The sequence below is a fragment of the Ruditapes philippinarum genome, unplaced genomic scaffold, assembly GCF_026571515.1.
Source record: "Ruditapes philippinarum isolate M1 unplaced genomic scaffold, ASM2657151v2 ctg2009_1_1_1_1, whole genome shotgun sequence".
NCBI lineage: Eukaryota > Metazoa > Mollusca > Bivalvia > Venerida > Veneridae > Ruditapes > Ruditapes philippinarum.
The window spans coordinates 86,022-108,321 of NW_026855090.1; the positions used below are offsets into that span (position 1 = coordinate 86,022).

The 22,300-nt window shown below is 30.5% G+C and overlaps 1 protein-coding gene across 1 annotated transcript in view; it reads left to right on the forward strand.

The window, feature by feature from the left end:
• The first annotated feature begins 1,183 nt into the window (after positions 1–1,183).
• The window catches only part of LOC132742062 (fibrillin-2-like), a 77,793-nt gene continuing 56,676 nt past the window's right edge, over positions 1,184–22,300 (forward strand). The window contains exons 1-27 of the mRNA XM_060730347.1: positions 1,184–1,187; positions 4,544–4,675; positions 5,075–5,206; positions 5,593–5,724; positions 6,110–6,241; positions 6,641–6,772; positions 7,160–7,291; positions 7,688–7,819; positions 8,221–8,352; positions 8,749–8,880; positions 9,277–9,408; positions 9,796–9,927; positions 10,314–10,445; positions 10,840–10,971; positions 11,378–11,509; positions 11,910–12,041; positions 12,441–12,572; positions 13,028–13,159; positions 13,558–13,689; positions 14,089–14,220; positions 15,446–15,571; positions 15,991–16,122; positions 16,534–16,671; positions 17,903–18,034; positions 19,001–19,132; positions 21,025–21,156; positions 21,561–21,692. Coding sequence (XP_060586330.1) covers positions 1,184–1,187; positions 4,544–4,675; positions 5,075–5,206; positions 5,593–5,724; positions 6,110–6,241; positions 6,641–6,772; positions 7,160–7,291; positions 7,688–7,819; positions 8,221–8,352; positions 8,749–8,880; positions 9,277–9,408; positions 9,796–9,927; positions 10,314–10,445; positions 10,840–10,971; positions 11,378–11,509; positions 11,910–12,041; positions 12,441–12,572; positions 13,028–13,159; positions 13,558–13,689; positions 14,089–14,220; positions 15,446–15,571; positions 15,991–16,122; positions 16,534–16,671; positions 17,903–18,034; positions 19,001–19,132; positions 21,025–21,156; positions 21,561–21,692 — 3,436 coding nt within the window. The remainder of the gene's footprint in view (positions 1,188–4,543; positions 4,676–5,074; positions 5,207–5,592; positions 5,725–6,109; positions 6,242–6,640; positions 6,773–7,159; positions 7,292–7,687; positions 7,820–8,220; positions 8,353–8,748; positions 8,881–9,276; positions 9,409–9,795; positions 9,928–10,313; positions 10,446–10,839; positions 10,972–11,377; positions 11,510–11,909; positions 12,042–12,440; positions 12,573–13,027; positions 13,160–13,557; positions 13,690–14,088; positions 14,221–15,445; positions 15,572–15,990; positions 16,123–16,533; positions 16,672–17,902; positions 18,035–19,000; positions 19,133–21,024; positions 21,157–21,560; positions 21,693–22,300) is intronic.

Genomic DNA, 22,300 nt, shown 5'->3' on the forward strand with positions numbered 1-22,300 from the left:
GAAAAATATTTTTAAAAATATAATATCACAAAAAGAAAGATAATCAAGAAAATTTAAAAACATTATCAACAAAATAGTTTAAATTACGTTCAGGGGCTATATTTTCAAAAACAATCATTCATTAAAAACATTTTTAAAGGGAAAAAATTTCATTTTAAAAATTTAATTTTTACAGAGTTTTTATTTAGATTTTTCCAATTTCGGGGAAATTTTTTGCAAAATTTTCGTAACGCGAAAGGGAAAAAAACTTCATGTGAAATATTTCATTTTTCCGGGTTTTTTTCAGTAAAAAAAACACAATGATTAAAAAAATTATTCTTTCTGTCCATAAAAAAGGGTTATGAGCGTTGGGAAAAGGGATTTTTTCCCAAAATTTACGAAAAAGCGTAAAAAAAATGTTTTTTTTCCATTTTTATGGTAAATTTAAAAGAAAGATTTTTTTAAAAAAAATTCTTTTAAAAATCATTTTAAAACTTTTCGTCGAAAAAAACTTTTCCCCTAATATGAACCCTTTTCCCAAAACGATTTTTTTTATTGTTTACATGAAAAAAGGGGTTAAAACTAAATTTTAAAAATTACTAACCCCCTTGCAAAAGGTTTTCATAAAAATCTTAAACCCCTACCCACAATTTTAAGAGAAATCATTTTAAATTTTATTTTAATAACGTCTGTTTGAATTTCAAAATGGGAGGTTTCCCGTAAAAGAAAAACCCAACCCAAAAATTATGGAAAGCGATGGAATAAACCCCACAGGGTTTTTCATTTTTTCACATGGGGGCTTTTTTAAGTGGAAAAAAAACACTGATTTAAAAAAATTTTCATTGGAAATGTAAAGGGGAAGCAAATTGCATTTCAAAATTTTCTACAAAATGTTTTTATGTTTATTATAAAAATGACAATCTGAAAAAATTTTAAAGTACGCCCTGAAATTACTTCCCGTTTTTAAAATTTTCCCTATGGAAAGGGGTTTTTTAAGTGAAAATCAAACTTTTATTAAACCCTTTTTTTGCTGTCTTCAGATATAGATGAATTTCACTGCCCAAATTTTTGACAACTGTGATTTATACAAAAAGGCATATGCCCCGAATTTTCTGCAAAGGGTCCCTTTTTCTTGTTCGGTAACCCCCGGGGTTTTGGGGAAATTGATTTGATGGGTTTTTAATTTAAAAAGGTAAACACGAACATGGGTTGGTTTTCCCAAAATTGAGTTGAAACGAATTAATTTTGCCAGATTTTTTTTCAACATTTACTGATAACTTAAAGATTTTCGATTTTTCTTTTCATGGAAAATAATAGACAGATTTTTAAAAGGGGGTTCTTTATTAAAATCATCAAAATTTTTTCTTTTGTTTGGAAAAAACCTTTTAACTACTTTGGGGTTTTGGGAAAAAAGGGTTTTTTTATTTTTAAAAAATGAAAAAGGGGTTGGGAAAATTTAAATTTTTTAAAAAATTAAATTTCAATTTGCAATTTTTTCACAGGGAAGGGAAATTTTTAATACGACAATTTAAAGGAAAATTTATGAAAGGGAATGTTAAAAAACGGGTTTATGTTTTTTATACTTTTATATTAGTTTTTACGGGTTTAAAAATATCGGGCCCCAATTTACAATTATTTGCCCGTTTTTAGATATAGGGCGGGAAAGCACTGCAAATACTGACAACTTTTGGGGCGATTAACCCAAAATTTGGGATATGCAAAGGGAAAACTGGGAGGGCATTTTTCTTTTTTCGTGTTTTCCGGGTGGATTTTTGAAATTTTGCTTTATGGTTTTCATGTTTTCAGGTTTAAACCCCCGGGGCAAAGAGTTTTTTTTTTTTAAAAGTAGTTGGAATTTTTTTAAAAATGCCCCTTTAAAATTTTCTTACAATTTTTTAAAACGAAGAAAAAAAAAGTCACTTTCTAAATTAAAGATATAATTTAAAACAATAGGGGGAAAAATTTTAAACCCAAAAATTAAATGCATTTATCCACAAATTTTACTTTTTCCAAACTTTTCCAAAAACCTATTATTTTTTAAAAAAAATTAAATTTATTTTAAAAAGTTTAAAGGGAAGCAAAAATTGGGATTTCAAATTTAAAACACAGAGTTTTTATATGATATAAAAAAATCAGAAAAAAAAAAAGTACGCCATGAAATTTTTTATGTTTTACCCTAAATTTCATATGAAGGGGTTTTTTAATTGAAAATCAAACTTTATTAAAAAATCAAATTTGGGGTTTTCAAAATAAAAGGGGCCCAATGCCCCCTGGGAAATACTACAACTTTTTGACCCATTTCAAAAGGCAATTTTTGGGACGAATACTGCAGGATCATTTACTTGTTCCCTGTTAAAAGCTGGGGTAAAACTTGATGTGATTGGGTTTTCAATGTACAAATAATCCACGAGCCCTGGGGTCTTTTTTTATAAAAAATCATTTTGATTTTTACCAAGCATTTTATTTTAATTTCTTTAAACGTTTTAAAAAAAAAGTTCCAAATTTCTCAATTAAAAAATATAAAAATAAGGGAATAGGGAAAATTTTAAAAAAACATAAAAATTTCATCATCCACATAATACTTTTACTAACTTTTTCCAACCTTTTATTTTAAAAAAAAATTATTTTATTGTAACATTTTAAAGCAAGCAAATTTTGCATTTCAAAAAATTTTTCTACAAAATTTATATGATTGAAATTTTCAATATGGGCAAACCGAAAAAAATGTAAAGGGCCCTGAAATTACTCAAGTATAATATTTTTAAAGAAGGTTTTTCAATGGGAAAATTTAAAAAAAAATTAAAAAATTATTTTTTCTTTTTTTTCAGATATAACGAATTTCACTGCAAATACTGACAAACCCGTGAAAAATACAAAAAAGGCATATGCCGAAAACTGCAAAGGGTCATTTACTTGTTTTGGGGTAACGCTGGATATGAAAAATTGGGTGCTGATGGTTTTTCAAAGTACAAAGGGAATCCCCCGAGCAGAGGGATTTTTTTAAAATCAGTTTGATTTTTTTTAAAAATGCTTTTTTCATTTTTTTTAAAAACTTCTTTAAGGGGTTTAAAAAAAAAAAAGTCACTTTCTTTAAAAAAGAATAAATTTAAACAATTTGGAAAAAAATTTTAACCAAAAAATTTTAAAGCATCAAAACCACAAAATATACTTTTACCCCCCTTTCCCAAACCCATCATTTTTTAAAAAAAAATTAAATTTATTTTAAAATTTTAAAACAAAGCAATTTGCATTTCAAAATTATCTTTCCCAAAATTTTTATATGATTGATTATTCCCAAAATTTACAATCCCAAAAATTTAAAGTACGCCAATTTAAAATTTTTCAAAAATATCATAGTTTTCATATGAAGGGGTTTTTCCCAAGTGAAAAAATCAAACTCTGATTAACAATTTATTTGCAATGTTATTCAATATAGTACCGAATGGCACTGCGAATTACTGACCCAACTGTGATGATTACAAATCGCATTATGCACGATACTGCAGGAATCATTTACTTGTTCGTGTTAAAACGCGGATATGGGAACTTGATGGCTGATGTTTTTACAATTGTACAGGTTTTAAACCCACGAGGCATTGAGTATTTTTATAAAAAGTCTATTGTTGAAATCTCTTTACAATGCTTTTAAACATTTTCTACATCTTCTAAGCAAGGAAGAAAAAAAAGTCCACTTTCTGAAATTATAAAATATAATTTACAGCAATAGGAAAGATCTTTAACAAACTATTAAATGCATCATCCACATATATACTTTTTGACCAGCTGTTCAGACCTATCATTTTTAAAAAAAATATTATTCCATTTAACATGTTAAAAGCAAGCAATTTGCATTTTCAAAAATTGATCTAACAGAGTGTTTTATGGAGTATGCCCAATTCTGAAAAAAATTGTACGGCATGGAAATTAACTCATGGTATACATATTCTAGGGAAAGGGTTTTTTCAATGTGAAAATTTCCCAAACTATTTTTCCAAAACAAATTTGCTGTCTTTCAGATATAGAACGAATTGCACTTGCAAAATTACTTGCGACAAAACTGTGACGAACAAAGGGGCATATCGGACGAATACTGCAGGATCATTTTAACCCTTGGTTCGAGTAACGCTGGATATGAAGCTTTTATGCTGATGTTTTACATTACAGGTAAAACCACGAGCATGAGTCTTTTTATAAAAGTTCATGTTGATTCTTACAAATGCTATAGAATTTTCTACATTCATCTTCTAAGCGTAGAAAAAAGTTCACTTCTAAATTTAAAGATATAATATAAGCAATAGGAAATATTTTAACAAACTATTAAATGCATCATCCATATATATACTTTTACTAAGCTTTCAGACCTATTATTTTTCAAAAACAATTATCCATTTTTAACATGTAAAGCAAGCAAATTGCATTTCAAAAAATGTTATCTACAGAGTGTGATATAATATGACAATCTGAAAAATAATGTACGCCATGAAATTACTCATGTATACATATTTTCATATGAAAGTTTTTCAAGTGAAAATCAAACTGATTAACAATCATTTGCTGTCTTCAGATATAGACGAATGCACTGCAAATACTGACAACTGTGACGATACAAATGGCATATGCACGAATACTGCAGGATCATTTACTTGTTCGTGTAACGATGGATATGAACTTGATGCTGATGGTTTTACATGTACAGGTAATCCACGAGCATGGGTCTTTTTATAAAAGTCATGTTGATTCTTTACAATGCTATATATTTTCTACATCTTCTAAGCGTAAGAAAAAAGTTCACTTTCTCAATTAAAGATATAATATAAGGAATAGGAAAGATTTTAACAAACTATTAAATGCATCATCCACATATATACTTTTACTAACTTTCAGACCTATGATTTTAAAAACAATTATTCATTGTAACATGTAAAGCAAGCAAATTGCATTTCAAAATTATCTACAAAGTGGTGTTATATGATTGGTTATCAATATGACAATCTAAAAAATAATGTACGCCATGAAATTACTCATGTATACATATTTTGTATGAAGGTTTTTCAAGTGAAAATCAAACTGATTAACAATTATTTGCTGTCTTCAGATATAGATGAATGCACTGCAAATACTGACAACTGTGACGATACAAATGGCGTTTGCACGAACACTGCAGGATCATTTACTTGTTCGTGTAACACTGGATACGAACTTGATGCTGATGGTTTTACATGTACAGGTAATCCACGAGCATGAGTCTTTTTATAAAAGTCATGTTGATTCTTTACAATGCTATATATTTTCTACATCTTCTAAGCGTAAGAAAAAAGTTCACTTTCTAAATTAAAGATATAATATAAGCATTAGGAAAGATTTTAACAAACTATTAAATGCATCATCCACATATATACTTTTACCAGCTTTCAGACCTATTTTTTTTAAAAAAAATTATTCATTTTAACATGTAAAGCAAGCAAATTGCATTTCAAAATTATCTACAGAGTGTGATATAATATGACAATCTGAAAAATAATGTACGCCATGAAATTACTCATGTATACATATTTCATATGAAGGTTTTTCAAGTGAAAATCAAACTGATTAACAATTATTTGCTGTCTTCAGATATAGACGAATGCACTGCAAATACTGACAACTGTGACGATACAAATGGCATATGCACGAATACTGCAGGATCATTTACTTGTTCGTGTAACGCTGGATATGAACTTGATGCTGATGGTTTTACATGTACAGGTAATACACGAGCATGATTGGTTTCCTAAAATTGATGTTGAGCGATTAATATGCCAGATTTTCTCAACATTTACTGATAAGCTTAAAAAAGTTTCTGATATTCATCTTCATGGAAGTAATATGACAGATTTTTAAAGACCTTCTTGATACATCATCAAAATCTCTTCGTCGACAAACTTCAACTACTATGACTTTTGAAAATGATTATTTATTGTAACATGAATAGCTTATTTTTCAAAATTATCTACAAAGTGTTATATGATTGATTATCAATATGACAATCTGAAAAATAATGTACGCCATGAAATTACTCATGTATACATATTTCATATGAAGGTTTTTCAAGTGAAAATCAAACTGATTAACAATTATTTGCTGTCTTCAGATATAGACGAATGCACTGCAAATACTGACAACTGTGACGATACAAATGGCGTTTGTACGAACACTGCAGGATCATTTACTTGTTCGTGTAACACTGGATACGAACTTGATGCTGATGGTTTTACATGTACAGGTAATACACGAGCATGATTGGTTTCCTAAAATTGATGTTGAGCGATTAATATGCCAGATTTTCTCAACATTTACTGATAAGCTTAAAGAAGTTTCTGATATTCATCTTCATGGAAGTAATATGACAGATTTTTAAAGACCTTCTTGATACATCATCAAAATCTCTTCGTCGACAAACTTCAACTACTATGACTTTTGAAAATGATTATTTATTGTAACATGAAAAGCTTGAAAATTAATTTTCAGAATTACTACAATTGCAATGTTTCACAGTAAGAATTATTAATACGACAATCAAAGAAATCATGTAGGTAATGTAACAACGCTCATGTATTGATACTTCATATGTAGTTTTCACGATAGAATATCGACCTAATTGACAATTATTTGCTGTTTTCAGATATAGACGAATGCACTGCGAATACTGACAACTGTGATGATACAAATGGCATATGCACGAATACTGCAGGATCATTTACTTGTTCGTGTAACGCTGGATATGAACTTGATGCTGATGGTTTTACATGTACAGGTAATCCACGAGCATGAGTCTTTTTATAAAAGTCATGTTGATTCTTTACAATGCTTTAAATTTTCTACATCTTCTAAGCGTAAGAAAAAAGTTCACTTTCTAAATTAAAGATATAATATAAGCAATAGGAAAGATTTTAACAAACTATTAAATGCATCATCCACATATATACTTTTACTAGCTTTCAGACCTATTATTTTTTAAAAACAATTATCCATTTTAACATGTAAAGCAAGCAAATTGCATTTCAAAATTATCTACAGAGTGTTATATGATATGACAATCTGAAAAATAATGTACGCCATGAAATTACTCATGTATACATATTTCATATGAAGGTTTTTCAAGTGAAAATCAAACTGATTAACAATCATTTGCTGTCTTCAGATATAGACGAATGCACTGCAAATACTGACAACTGTGACGATACAAATGGCATATGCACGAATACTGCAGGATCATTTACTTGTTCGTGTAACGCTGGATATGAACTTGATGCTGATGGTTTTACATGTACAGGTAATCCACGAGCATGAGTCTTTTTATAAAAGTCATGTTGATTCTTTACAATGCTATATATTTTCTACATCTTCTAAGCGTAAGAAAAAAGTTCACTTTCTCAATTAAAGATATAATATAAGCAATAGGAAAGATTTTAACAAACTATTAAATGCATCATCCACATATATACTTTTACTAACTTTCAGACCTATGATTTTAAAAACAATTATTCATTGTAACATGTAAAGCAAGCAAATTGCATTTCAAAATTATCTACAGAGTGTTATATGATTGATTATCAATATGACAATCTGAAAAATAATGTACTCCATGAAATTACTCATGTATACATAATTTGTATGAAGGTTTTTCAAGTGAAAATCAAACTGATTAACAATTATTTGCTGTTTTCAGATATAGACGAATGTACTGCAAATACTGACAACTGTGACGATACAAATGGCATATGCACGAATACTGCAGGATCATTTACTTGTTCGTGTAACGCTGGATACGAACTTGATGCTGATGGTTTTACATGTACAGGTAATCCACGAGCATGAGTCTTTTCATAAAAGTCATGTTGATTCTTTACAATGCTATATATTTTCTACATCTTCCTAAGCGTAAGAAAAAAGTTCACTTTCTAAATTAAAGATTTAATATAAAAAATAGGAAAGATTTTAACAAAATATTAAATGCATCACCCACATAATTATATACTTCTACTAGCTTTCAGACATATTATCTTTAAAGACAATTATTCATTGTAACATGTAAAGTAAGCAAATTGCATTTCAGAATTATCTTCAGAGTGTTATATGATAATTTTCAATAATACAATCTGAAATATAATGTACGCGATGAAATTACTCATGTATACATATTTCATATGAAGGTTTTTCAAGTGAAAATCAAACTGATTAACAATTATTTGCTGTCTTCAGATATAGACGAATGCACTGCAAATACTGACAACTGTGACGATACAAATGGCATATGCACGAATACTGCAGGATCATTTACTTGTTCGTGTAACGCTGGATATGAACTTGATGCTGATGGTTTTACATGTACAGGTAATACACGAGCATGAGTCTTTTTTTTAAAGTCATGTTTATTCTTTACAATGCTATATATTTTCTACATCTTCTAAGCGTAAGAAAAAAGTTCACTTTCTCAATTAAAGATATAATATAAGCAATAGAAAAGATTTTAACAAACTATTAAATGCATCATCCACATATATACTTTTACTAACTTCCAGACCTATGATTTTAAAAACAATTATTCATTGTAACATGTAAAGCAAGCAAATTGCATTTCAAAATTATCTACAAAGTGTTATATGATTGATTATCAATATGACAATCTGAAAAATAATGTACGCCAAGAAATTACTCAAGTATACATATTTCATATGAAGGTTTTTCAAGTGAAAATCAAACTGATTAACAATTATTTGCTGCTTTCAGATATAGACGAATGCACTGCGAATACTGACAACTGTGACGATACAAATGGCATATGCACGAATACTGCAGGATCATTTACTTGTTCGTGTAACGCTGGATATGAACTTGATGCTGATGGTTTTACATGTACAGGTAATCCACGAGCATGAGTCTTTTTATAAAAGTCATGTTGATTCTTTACAATGCTATATATTTTCTACATCTTCTAAGCGTAAGAAAAAAGTTCACTTTCTCAATTAAAGATATAATATAAGCAATAGGAAAGATTTTAACAAACTATTAAATGCATCATCCACATATATACTTTTACTAACTTCCAGACCTATGATTTTAAAAACAATTATTCATTGTAACATGTAAAGCAAGCAAATTGCATTTCAAAATTATCTACAAAGTGTTATATGATTGATTATCAATATGACAATCTGAAAAATAATGTACGCCATGAAATTACTCATGTATACATATTTCATATGAAGGTTTTTCAAGTGAAAATCAAACTGATTAACAATTATTTGCTGTTTTCAGATATAGATGAATGCACTGCAAATACTGACAACTGTGACGATACAAATGGCGTTTGTACGAACACTGCAGGATCATTTACTTGTTCGTGTAACACTGGATACGAACTTGATGCTGATGGTTTTACATGTACAGGTAATACACGAGCATGATTGGTTTCCTAAAATTGATGTTGAGCGATTAATATGCCAGATTTTCTCAACATTTACTGATAAGCTTAAAGAAGTTTCTGATATTCATCTTCATGGAAGTAATATGACAGATTTTTAAAGACCTTCTTGATACATCATCAAAATCTCTTCGTCGACAAACTTCAACTACTATGACTTTTGAAAAAGATTATTTATTGTAACATGAAAAGCTTGAAAATTAATTTTCAGAATTACTACAATTGCAATGTTTCACAGTAAGAATTATCAAAGAAATCATGTAGGTAATGTAACAACGCTCATGTATTGATACTTCATATGTAGTTTTAACGATAGAATATCGACCTAATTGACAATTATTTGCTGTTTTCAGATATAGACGAATGCACTGCGAATACTGACAACTGTGATGATACAAATGGCATATGCACGAATACAGCAGGATCATTTACTTGTTCGTGTAACGCTGGATATGAACTTGATGCTGATGGTTTTACATGTACAGGTAATCCACGAGCATGAGTCTTTTTATAAAAGTCATGTTGATTCTTTACAATGCTTTAAATTTTCTACATCTTCTAAGCGTAAGAAAAATTTCACTTTCTAAATTAAAGATATAATATAAGCAAAAGGAAAGATTTTAACAAACTATTAAATGCATCATCCACATATAAACTTTTACTACCTTTGAGACCTATTATTTTTTAAAAACAATTATTCATTTTAACATATAAAGCAAGCAAATTGCATTTCAAAATTATCAACAGAGTGTTATATGATATCACAATCTGAAAAATAATGTACGCCATGAAATGACTCATGTATACATATTTCATATGAAGGTTTTTCAAGTGAAAATCAAACTGATTAACAATTATTTGCTGTCTTCAGATATAGACGAATGCACTGCAAATACTGACAACTGTGACGATACAAATGGCATATGCACGAATACTGCAGGATCATTTACTTGTTCGTGTAACGCTGGATTTGAACTTGATGCTGATGGTTTTACATGTACAGGTAATACAAGAGCTTGAATTGTTTTCTTAAAGTGCTGTTGAGCGATTAATATGCCAGATTTTCTCAACATTTACTGATAAGCTTGAAGAAGTTTCTGATATCCATTTTCATGGAAGTAAAATGAAAGATTTTTTTAAGAACTTCTTAAAACATCATTAAATCTTTTCGTCGACAAACTTCCACTACTATGACTTTTGAAAACAATTATTCATTGTGACATGAAAATCTTGGGAACTAAATTTCAGAATAACTATAATTGCAAATTGTTATAAAAATCATTATCATTACGGCAATCAGAGAAATCATGTAGATGTAATAACGAGCATGAATGATATTTCATATGTAGGTTTCACAACAGAATAGCAACCTAATAACAATTATTTGCTGTTTTTAGATATAGACGAATGCACTGCAAATACTGACAACTGTGACGATACAAATGGCGCTTGCACGAACACTGCAGGATCATTTACTTGTTCGTGTAACGTTGGATACGAACTTGATGCTGATGGTTTTACATGTACAGGTAATACACGAACATGAATCATTTCATATAAGTTATATTGAGCGATTTAAATGCCAGATTTTTACAACATGTACTGATAAGTGTAAAAAATTACGTTTGATGTCCATTTCAATATAAGTGTAATGAAACATTATTAAAGAACTTCTTAATACAACATCAAAACTCTTCGTCGACAAACTTCCAGTACTATAACTTTTGAAAACGATTACTTATTGTGACATGAAAAGCTTGGAAATTACTTTTCAGAATTACTACAACTGCAAAGTTTCATAGTAAGAATTATCAAGATGACAATCAGAGAAATCATGTAGTTGATGCTATCACACGCATGTATCGAAACTTCATATGTAGGTTTTACAACAGAATTATCATATCATCCTTATGGACAATTATTTTCTGTTTTCAGATATAGACGAATGCACTGCGAATACTGACAACTGTGACGATACGAATGGCATTTGCACGAACACTGTGGGATCATTTACTTGTTCGTGTAACGCTGGATATGAACTTGATGTTGATGGTTTTACATGTACAGGTAATACACCATCATGACACTTTTATCTTAAAATTATGAAGCATTTATAACATTGCTATGTATTATCTGCATTCTTTGAAAAACAAGCGTAAGAAAAAGTATTAAATATCTCATTTCAAGATACAATGTTAGCAATAGAACATATATTAATCTATTTTTTCTAAACACATGATCATCATATGTACTTCTGCGAACTTTCCGGACTATTATCTTTAAAATCAATTATTTATTGATACATGTTAAGGAAGAAAATTGAAGATAACACGTGTCAAATCATTGATTATCAATATGGCAATCTGAAAAATATGTACCTGATGAGTTATCGCTCATGTTTTCATCTTTAATATGAAAGTTTCTTAAATGAACATCAAACTGATTAACAATTATTTGCTGTCTTCAGATATAGACGAATGCAGTGCAAATACTGACAACTGTGACGATACAAATGGTGGATGCACAAATACTGCAGGATCATTTACTTGTTCGTGTAACGCTGGATATAAACTTGAAGCTGATGGTTTTACATGTACAGGTAATCCACGAGCATGAGTCTTTTTTTTTAAAAGTCATGTTGATTCTTTACAATGCTATATATTTTCTACATCTTCTAAGTGTAAGAAAAAAGTTCACTTTCTAAATTAAAGATATAATATAAGCAATAGGAAAGATTTTAACAAACTATTAAATGCATCATCCACATATATACTTTTACTTGCTTTCAGGCCTATTATTTTTAAAAACAATTATTTATTGTAACATGTTATGCAAGCAAATTGCATTTCAACATTATCTACAAATTGATATATGATTGATTATCAATATGACAATCTGAAAAATAATGTACGCCATGAAATTACTCATGTATACATATTTCATATGAAGGTTTTTCAAGTGAAAATCAAACTGATTAACAATTATTTGCTGTTTTCAGATATAGATGAATGCACTGCAAATACTGACAACTGTGACGATACAAATGGCGTTTGCACGAACACTGCAGGATCATTTACTTGTTCGTGTAACGCTGGATATGAACTTGATGTTGATGGTTTTACATGTACAGGTAATACACGAGCATGATTGGTTTCCTTAAAGTTATATTGAGCGATTAAAATGCCATGTTTTCTCAACATTTACTGATAAGCTTAAAGAAAAATGTTTGATATACATTTTCATGGAAATGAAATAAGAGAATCTAAAGAACATCTTAATACTTCATGAAAATCCGTTCGTGTTTGTCGACAAACTTCTAGTACTGTGAATTTTTAAAACAATTATTCATTGTGACATGAAAAGGCTGGAAACACAATTTCAAAATTACTACCTTTGCAAAGTGTCATACAAATAATTAAAGATGATGCAATAACGATCATGGATTGATATTTCATATGTAGGTTTCACAACAGAATACCAACCTTAAAATTATGTACGCCATGAAATGCCACTCATGTTTACACATTTCATATGCAGGTTTTTCAAAAACAAAACACATTGATTAACATTATTTGCTGTTTTCAGATATAGACGAATGCACTGCGAATACTGACAACTGTGACGATACAAATGGCGTTTGTACAAACACTGCAGGATCATTTACTTGTTCCTGTAACACTGGATACGAACTTGATGCTGATGGTTTTACATGTACAGGTAAAACACGAGCATGAATCGTTTCCTAAAAGTAATGATGAGCGAATAAAATGCCAGGTTTTCTCAACATTTACTGATGAGCGTAACAAAATGTTTGATATCAATTTTCATGGAAGTAAAAGGAAAGATTCTTAAGAACTCTTTAATACATCATCAAACTCGTTTCGTCGACAAACTTCCAGTACTTTGGCTTTTGAAAATGATTATTTATTGTGGCATGAAAATCTTGGTTACTTAATTTCAGAATTATTACAATTGCAAAGTGTCATAAAAAGCATTATTAATACGACAATCAGGTAAGACATGTAGGTGTTGCAATAACGCTCATCTATTGATATTTCGTATGTAGCTTTGACATTAGAATATCAACCTTACAAAGAATAATTTGTTGCTTTCAGATATAGACGAATGCACTGCAAATACTGACAACTGTGGCGATACAAATGGCGTTTGCACGAACACAGCAGGATCATTTACTTGTTCGTGTGACTCTGGGTACGAGCTTGATGCTGATGGTTTTACATGTACAGGTAATATAAGAGCATGAGTCTTTTATCTAAAGGTTATGTTGAACAATTTAAAAGCCAGGTTTTGTAAACATTATCTGATAAGTCTAACGAAAACTGTTTGATATCCATTTTAACGGCAGTAAAATGAAAGATTTTAACGAACTGCTCAATAAATCATTAAAATTTGTTCTTCGACAAACTTCCAGTACTATGACTTTTGAAAACGATTATTCATTGTGACATGTAAAGCTTGGAAACAAAATTTCAGAATTACTGCATTTGCAAAGTGGCGTTTAACATTAATCAAAACGAAAACAGGAGAAATTATGTAGATTAAGCAATAACGCTCATGTATTGATATTTCATATGTAGGTTTCACAACAGAATAGCAGCCTAATAACAATTATTTGCTGTTTTCAGATATAGACGAATGCACTGCGAATACTGACAACTGTGACGATACGAATGGCGTTTGCACGAATACTGCAGGATCATTTACTTGTTCGTGTAACGCAGGATACGAACTTGATGCTGATGATTTTACATGTACAGGTAATACATGAGCATGAATCGTTTCCTAAAATTGATGTTGAGCTATTAAAATGCCAGGTTTTCGAACATTTACTGATAAGCGGAAATAAAAATGTTTGATATCCATTTTCAGGGAAGCAAAATCAAAGATTTTTAAAGAAATTCTTAAGGTATTATCACCCTAATGTATTACCTCCGCTTTGAAGAGTATTCAAATAGGCTAGAACTACTGTTAACTACATTGAAAATGAGGGCCATGGGTTCAATCCCCAGAAGGGTCAACTTTTTTTTCGTTCTTTTCTTTCTTTTAACATTATTTATGTATCTCTCATGTCCCATTTGGAAAGAAAAAAGTGTTTAATTTTGATTTTTTTTAATTTATATAGGTATTTATTGGCTAAATTATGCTAAGTCTAGTAATAAATATGGTACCTGATATTTTCAAAGTGTAATATAATCAAAACTAGACGATAAAAGTAGTTCATATTTTACAAGATCAACCAAAATACTTTTTAAAAAAATTTGGGAAACTTTGAAAACCGGCCTCATTTGGGTAAATTTTAAGATTCTTTTTTTTAAATTAGACTCCCTAAGTAGAAAAATGGTCAGACACGTGGTAAAATATGGGTGGGGTAAAGGGTAACATTTTTTTACAGATTTCATAAATTTTAAGTAGAAACCATAATTTTGCTTATTGTGATTGTTAGCTGAATGGTACTATTTGTTTTCTTTACCAAAAAATTAATGGGAAAACATGTTTCATTTAGAATGTTATTGCAGATTTCTTAAAGGTTCCTCATTTCTAAAAAAAGGGCCCTCTAACATCCTAGCTGGAGTTAAGAAAAGTGGCCATAACTTGATTTCCGTACGGTAAACTTTGTTTAAATTTTGCATACAGGTGTACTTTAAGGTATTCATCTGACCTATGATGTCAATTTTTTAGTTCTTGATAGTGCCCATTAGAGTCCTAATACCTTAATACATCATAAAAATCAGTTCGTGGACAAACTTCCAGTACTATGACTTTTGAAAATAATTATTCATTGTGACATGAAAAGGTTGGGAACTAAATTTGGAATATTTACTTACAATTGCAAAGTGTTATTAAAAATCATCATTAATACGACAAATCAAAAAAAAATATGTAGATTAAGCAAAAAAACGCTCAAGTATTGAATATCTCAATATCTAGGTTTCACAATCAAGAAATAAGCAACCTAATAACAATTATTTGCTTGGTTTTCAGATATAGACGAATGCACTGCAAATACTGACAACTGTGACGATACAAATGGCATATGCACGAATACTGCAGGATCATTTACTTGTTCGTGTAACACTGGATACGAACTTGATGCTGATGGTTTTACATGTAAGCAGGTAAACACGAGCATGAGTCCTTTTTTGTAAAAAGTCATGTGATTCTTTACAATGCTATAAATTTTCTACATCTTCCCTTAAGCGTAAGAAAAAAGTTTCACTTTCTAATTAAAGATAATAATATAAAAAATAGGAAAAAAGATGTTAACAAAATATAAATTATCAAACCACATAATTATATACTTCAAGTAGCTTTCAGACATATTAACTTTAAAGACAATTATTCATTGTAACATGTAAAGCAAGCAAATTGCATTTCAGAATTATCTACAGAGTGTTATATGATTAATTTTCAATAAGACAATCTGAAATATAATGTACGCGATGAAATTACTCATGTAATACATATATTTCATATGAAAGTTTTTCAAGTGAAATTCAAAATGATTAACAATTATTTGCTATTTTCAGATATAGATGAATGTACTGCAGATACTGACAACTGTGACGATACAAATGGCGTTTGCACAAATACTGCAGGATCATTTACTTGTTCGTGTAACACTGGATACGAACTTGATGCTGATGGTTTTACATGTACAGGTAATACACGAGCATGATTAGTTTCCTAAAATTGATGTTGAGCGATTAAATTGCCAGGTTTTCTCAACATATACTAATAAGCGGAAAGCAAAATGTTTGATATCAATTTTTATGGAAGTAAAATGAGAGATTTTAAAGAACTTCTTAATACATCCTCAAAATCGGTTCGTCGACAAACTTCCACTACTATAACTTTTGAAAACAATTATTCATTGTGACATGAAAATCTTGGGAACTAAATTTTTCAGAAATAACTATATAATTGCAAATTGTTATAAAAATTCAATATCATTACGGCAATCAGAGAAAATCATGTAGATGTAATAACGAGCATGGAATGATATTTCATATGTAGCTTTCACACAACAAGAATAAGGCAACCTAATAACAAATTATTTGCTCGTTTTTTAGATATTAGACGAATGCACCTGCAAATTACTGACAATTGTGACGGATACAAATGGCGCTTGGCAACGAACACTGCAGGATCATTTACTTGTTCCTGTACACTGGATACGAAACTTGATGCTGATGGTTTTACATGTACAGGTAATACACGAGCATGGAATCGTTTTCTTAAAGTAATGATGAGCGAATAAAATGCCAGGTTTTTTCTCAAAACATTTTACTGAATGAGCGTAACAAAAATGGTTTGATATCAATTTTCATGGAAGTAAAAGGAAAGATTCTTAAGAACTCTTTAATACATCATCAAACTCGTTTCGTCGACAAACTTCCAGTACTTTGGCTTTTGTCAACATTTGATCATGCCTATTTTAATTTTCATAGCTTTTATATATAAAAATCATAGACTACGCTCCTCCTAATACGTCAAATTAATATCGCCTTGCGCTCAAAATGGAACCTTTTGCTCCATTTCTTGCCCGTTGGCTCAACTACTTTCGAAAAATATCGATTTACAAATTAAACAAATCCTTCGGGAGTAATTTATGTTGCACAAAGGACAAGTTCTTATTACGTGTTGATTTTTTTTACAAATAAAAATTTTTCAAAAAAATTCCAAAAGGGATGGCATTTTTTTATGGTTTGGGGAAATTCCCAAAATTCTACAAATCGTCCCTTCGCTTCGTCCGGGGGAAAGTTCTCCCGGGGTTAATATAATTTTTGTTTTTTTAACAGATTTGAATTAAATTTAAGCCCAAAAAACAATCGTACAAAGGAACTAAAATTTTTTTTGTTTTTTTCCCAAAAATACAATTAAAATTGAAAAAAAAGAAAAAAACATAAAAAAATACTTACAAATTTGCCCGTTTTAAAAAAGGGGGCCCTTTCCCCCCTTTTCTCGGAAATCCCTTCGCTCGGGTTTTTTCCCTACAAACCCCACAATTTTGAAGTGGAGCGACAGTTTGCAGGGCGTGGGTAATACACGAGCATGAATCGTTTCCTAAAAGTAATGTTGAGCGAATAAAATGCCAGGTTTTCTCAACATTTACTGATGAGCGTAAACAAAATGTTTGATATCAATTTTCATGGAAGTAAAAGGAAATATTCTTAAGAACTCTTTAATACATCATCAAACTCGTTTCGTCAACAAACTTCCACTACTTTTGGATTTTGAAAATGATTCTTCATTGTGGCATGAAAATCTTGGTTACTTAATTTCAGAATTATTACAATTGCAAAGTGTCATAAAAAACATTATTAATACGACTATCAGATAAGTCATGCAGGTGTTGCAATAACGCTCATCTATTGATTTTTCGTATGTAGCTTTGACATTAGATTATCAACCTCATAAAGAATTATTTGCTGTTTTCAGATAAAGACGAATGCACTGCAAATACTGACAACTGTGGCGATACAAATGGCGTTTGCACGAACACAGCAGGATCATTTACTTGTTCGTGTGACTCTGGGTACGAACTTGATGCTGATGGTTTTACATGCACAGGTAATATAAGAGCATGAGTCTTTTATCTAAATGTTATGTTGAACAATTTAAAAGCCAGGTTTTGTAAACATTATCTGATAAGTCTAACGAAAACTGTTTGATATCCATTTTAACGGCAGTAAAATGAAAGATTTTAACGAAAATGCCAAATAAATCATTTAAAAAAAGTTCTTCGACAAACTTCCAGTACTTTTGAAATTTTAAAACCATTAAATTTATTGGAAAATGTAAAGCTTGGGGAAAAAAAATTTTCAGAAAAATTTCTGGGAAATTTTCAAAGTGGCGTTTAAAATTAATCAAAACGAAAACCCGGAGAAATTAAAAGTGGTGATGCAATTTAAACCGCCCTGTAAATTTATATTTCATATGTAAAGGTTTTTACAACAGAATAGCAACCTAAATAACAAAAATTGGGTGTTTTCAAAATTAAAACGAAAGCACTAAAAGGGAAAACTGCAACTTTTGACGAAAAACGAAAGGCGTTTTTTACGAAAAACTGCAGGGTCATTTTCTTTTTCCCTTTTAACGCCTTTGGGTACGAAACCCTTGGGTGCCGATGGGTTTTAAAATGTACAGGTAAAAACACGACATGAAAACGTTTCCAAAATTGGGTGTTGAAAAAGTTAAAAAGCCAAATTTTTTTAAAAATTTACTGATAAGCGGAAATAAAAATGTTTGATATCCATTTTCAGGGAAGCAAAATCAAACATTTTTAAAGAACTTCTTAATACATAATAAAAATAGGTTTATGGACAAACTTCCAGTACTATGACATTTATTGTGACATGAAAAGGTTGGGAACTAAATTTTGGAATTACTACAATTGCAAAGTGTTATAAAAATCATCATTAATACGACAATCAAAAAAAAATATGTAGATTAAGCAAAAACGCTCATGTATTGATATCTCATATCTAGGTTTCACATCAGAATAGCAACCTAATAACAATTATTTGCTGTTTTCAGATATAGACGAATGCACTGCAAATACTGACAACTGTGATGATACAAATGGCGTTTGCACAAACACTGCAGGATCATTTACTTGTTCGTGTAAAACTGGATACGAACTTGATGCTGATGGTTTTACATGTACAGGTAATTCAAGGGCATGAGTCTTTTATCTAAAGATTATGTTAAGGTGACAACGGAGTCAATTATCACTGAAAATACCTAAAATGAGATTTTTTGCCTAGTAGATTTATTAACCTTTTCTGAACACATTCGTGATTTAATTTTGGAAGCAGTTAGTTCAAAAACAAAAAATGTGTTTTTAAACGTTTTAAATCGGTACCCATACCATTTTTATCTGCTATTCGCGTAACCTGTCAATTATCGATAACGCTCCGCCCCCTGTTGAAGCATCGATGAGGGAAATCAGTAGTTCCATATCTCTATGACTTACCGCTCGATACTACTCGTAAATTCGTAATACATGTATCGTACAAATACTGTACACCTTTTATAAATATCTCAACATTATATCGTGTACCTTTTATTTAGCATTTTTTTTATAAATTAAGAAATTGTCGTCCACTGTACGTAACATAATGTATGTAACATAAATAGTTAAGCATAGCGGCAAATTGCACGACCACCAGTAGAAACTGGATCTCTATGCCGTGCATAGATGATATTCATGATAATAGAAGGTCAGATCATAATGATCGAGTGATACTTTTTATTTCTATTAAAATATGTGAAGCATTTATATCAATTTGGTGGAAAAAATATATAATATCCCGTTCTTATTTGTACATCTACCACGGACTTTAAACGACTGTCAGAAGCTCAGTTTTTTGTTATTTTAATTTATATATTAACGGAATTTCATACACGAATACACAGGTAGAGGAGTGTATACTGGTATGATATAATAATGATGCTTCTGATAATAATAATAAACTTCTAAAGTGAAACAATTGAATACCCCGCTAGCGGTGCGCAAATGCGTTCCATTTCCCCCACTGAGTGCCTCAAATGTTACCGATAGTCACGTGACATGTGCGACAGATAAAATCACGTTAAGATTTAAAGAAATTCCTGCTATAAACTGATATTAATCAGCAGCTTTTTTAATTGGTTAGATATCACTGGGCCACAAAATGTTGTTAGAGCATGTAACCGCAACTTATGACCCTCTCTGGTGCGATATTTGTATGTTATGTAATTAATATGCGTGAAATGTAGGGGTCCGAGAGAGAACAGCCATTTTATGACACTTCATTTGATGCGGGTCGGACTTACTTTGAATCGGCATAACTTTTTTAATAATCAAGCAATTAACATGCGGTTTAAAGCACATGAAAGGGAGTTCAGTTACGGAGGGAACCGTGTCAGAGATTTTTGTTTGCTCAATCAGCGACTAAATTATCTTTAATTACGTAATATGTATGGTGAAAAAAGTCGCATAAAATGTTTGACGTTACATAATATTTTTTTGAGGAAAGATAGAAAAAATTTGAGACACGGTTCCCCAGATATTATAAGTATATTTATATTCCAAAAGTTTGATGACAAAAAAATAAAAAAAATGACTTTGATATGACGATTTAAAATTTTAGGATTTTTATTCAAAATCAATCATTTTCAAAGGCATTTTTTTCAAATATGTTATTTTTTTATGATAATCAACGACATTTAATGCACAAATATTAAATAAATAACAATTATTACTATAATAAGTTGGTTTTAATGAACTTTGGGTGAGTACCACGGAAAGTGTCTGTTGTCGCCTTAAGCCATGAAAATGCTAGGTTTTTTTCAACATTATCTGATGAGCTTAAAGCAAATTGTTTGACATCCACTATCATGGAAGTAATATAAAAGATTCTAACGAACGTCTTAATACATTGTCAAAATTTCTTTTTCGACAAACTTTCAATACCAGTTCTATGACTTATGAAGGCGATTAATTATTGTGATATGAAAAGCTTGAATAGTAGGTTTTTCAAGCGATGGTCGAACTAACAATTATTTTCTGTCTTCAGATAAAGATGAATGTACTGCAAACACTGACAACTGTGACGATACAAATGGCGTATGCACAAACACTGCAGGATCATTTACTTGTTCGTGTAACACTGGATACGAACTTGATGCTGATGGTTTTACATGTACAGGTAATACACGAAGATGAATTCTTTTTTAAAATAATTGTTGAGCAATAACAATGTCAGATTCTCCCAACATCATCTATGATAACTCTTAAGAAAAATGTTTGATATCTATTTTCTTGGTAGAAAAATGAAGGATTCTAACGAACCTCTTAATAAATCATCAAAATCTCTTCGTCCACAAACTTCCAATATTATGACTTTTAAAAACTACTATTCATTGTGACATGAACAGTTTAGATAAATAAATTTAAAAATAACTCTACAATAGCAAAGTATCATAGGAATAATTATCAAAACGACAATAAGAAAAGTCATGTAGGTGATGAAATTACGATGATGTATTGATATATTATATGTAGCTTTCACATCAGAATATCAGCCTAATTAACAATTATGTGCTAATTTAGATTTGGACGAATGCACTGCAAATACTGACAACTGTGACGATACAAATGGCGTATGCACGAACACTGCGGGATCATTTACTTGTTCGTGTAACGCTGGATACGAACTGGAAGCTGATGGTTTTACATGTACAGGTAATGCACAAGCGCTGGTCTTTTTAGCTCACTTGTCACAAAGGACAAGGTGAGCTTTTGTGACACCGTGTTGTCTGCCATCCGTCCATGCGTTAATTTTTCATTCAAATGACTTGTCTCTCAACACCGCTTGGCCAAATTTAATGAAACTTGGCAGGCATGTTTTTTATGCCCCCGGGCATATAGTAATTGAACCGTCCGTCCGTCCGTCCGTCTGTCTGTCTGTCCGTACGAGGTTAACCTAGAACGGCAAGTTGGATTTTTCTTAAGTTCTACCTGTACCAATGGCTTCTTAGTTTACACACTTACTAATCAATACATGATCTGGTCAAGTTACATAACTATGACTTACATATTTCCTAGTTATTGCCCTTTTCAGCACTTAGAAAATGAATAATGGTTAACCTAAAACGGCAAGTTGTAAATATCTTAAGTTCTATCTATACTAGTGGCTTCATAATTTCCACACTTACTTATCAATACAAAGTACATGATATTGCCAAGTTATATAACTGTGTCATCCGTATTTCCAGTTATTTCCCTTTTTTCACTTTGAAAAAAGGGCCTTGTCTGGTTAACCTATTCCGGCAAGTTGGATTTATCCTAAA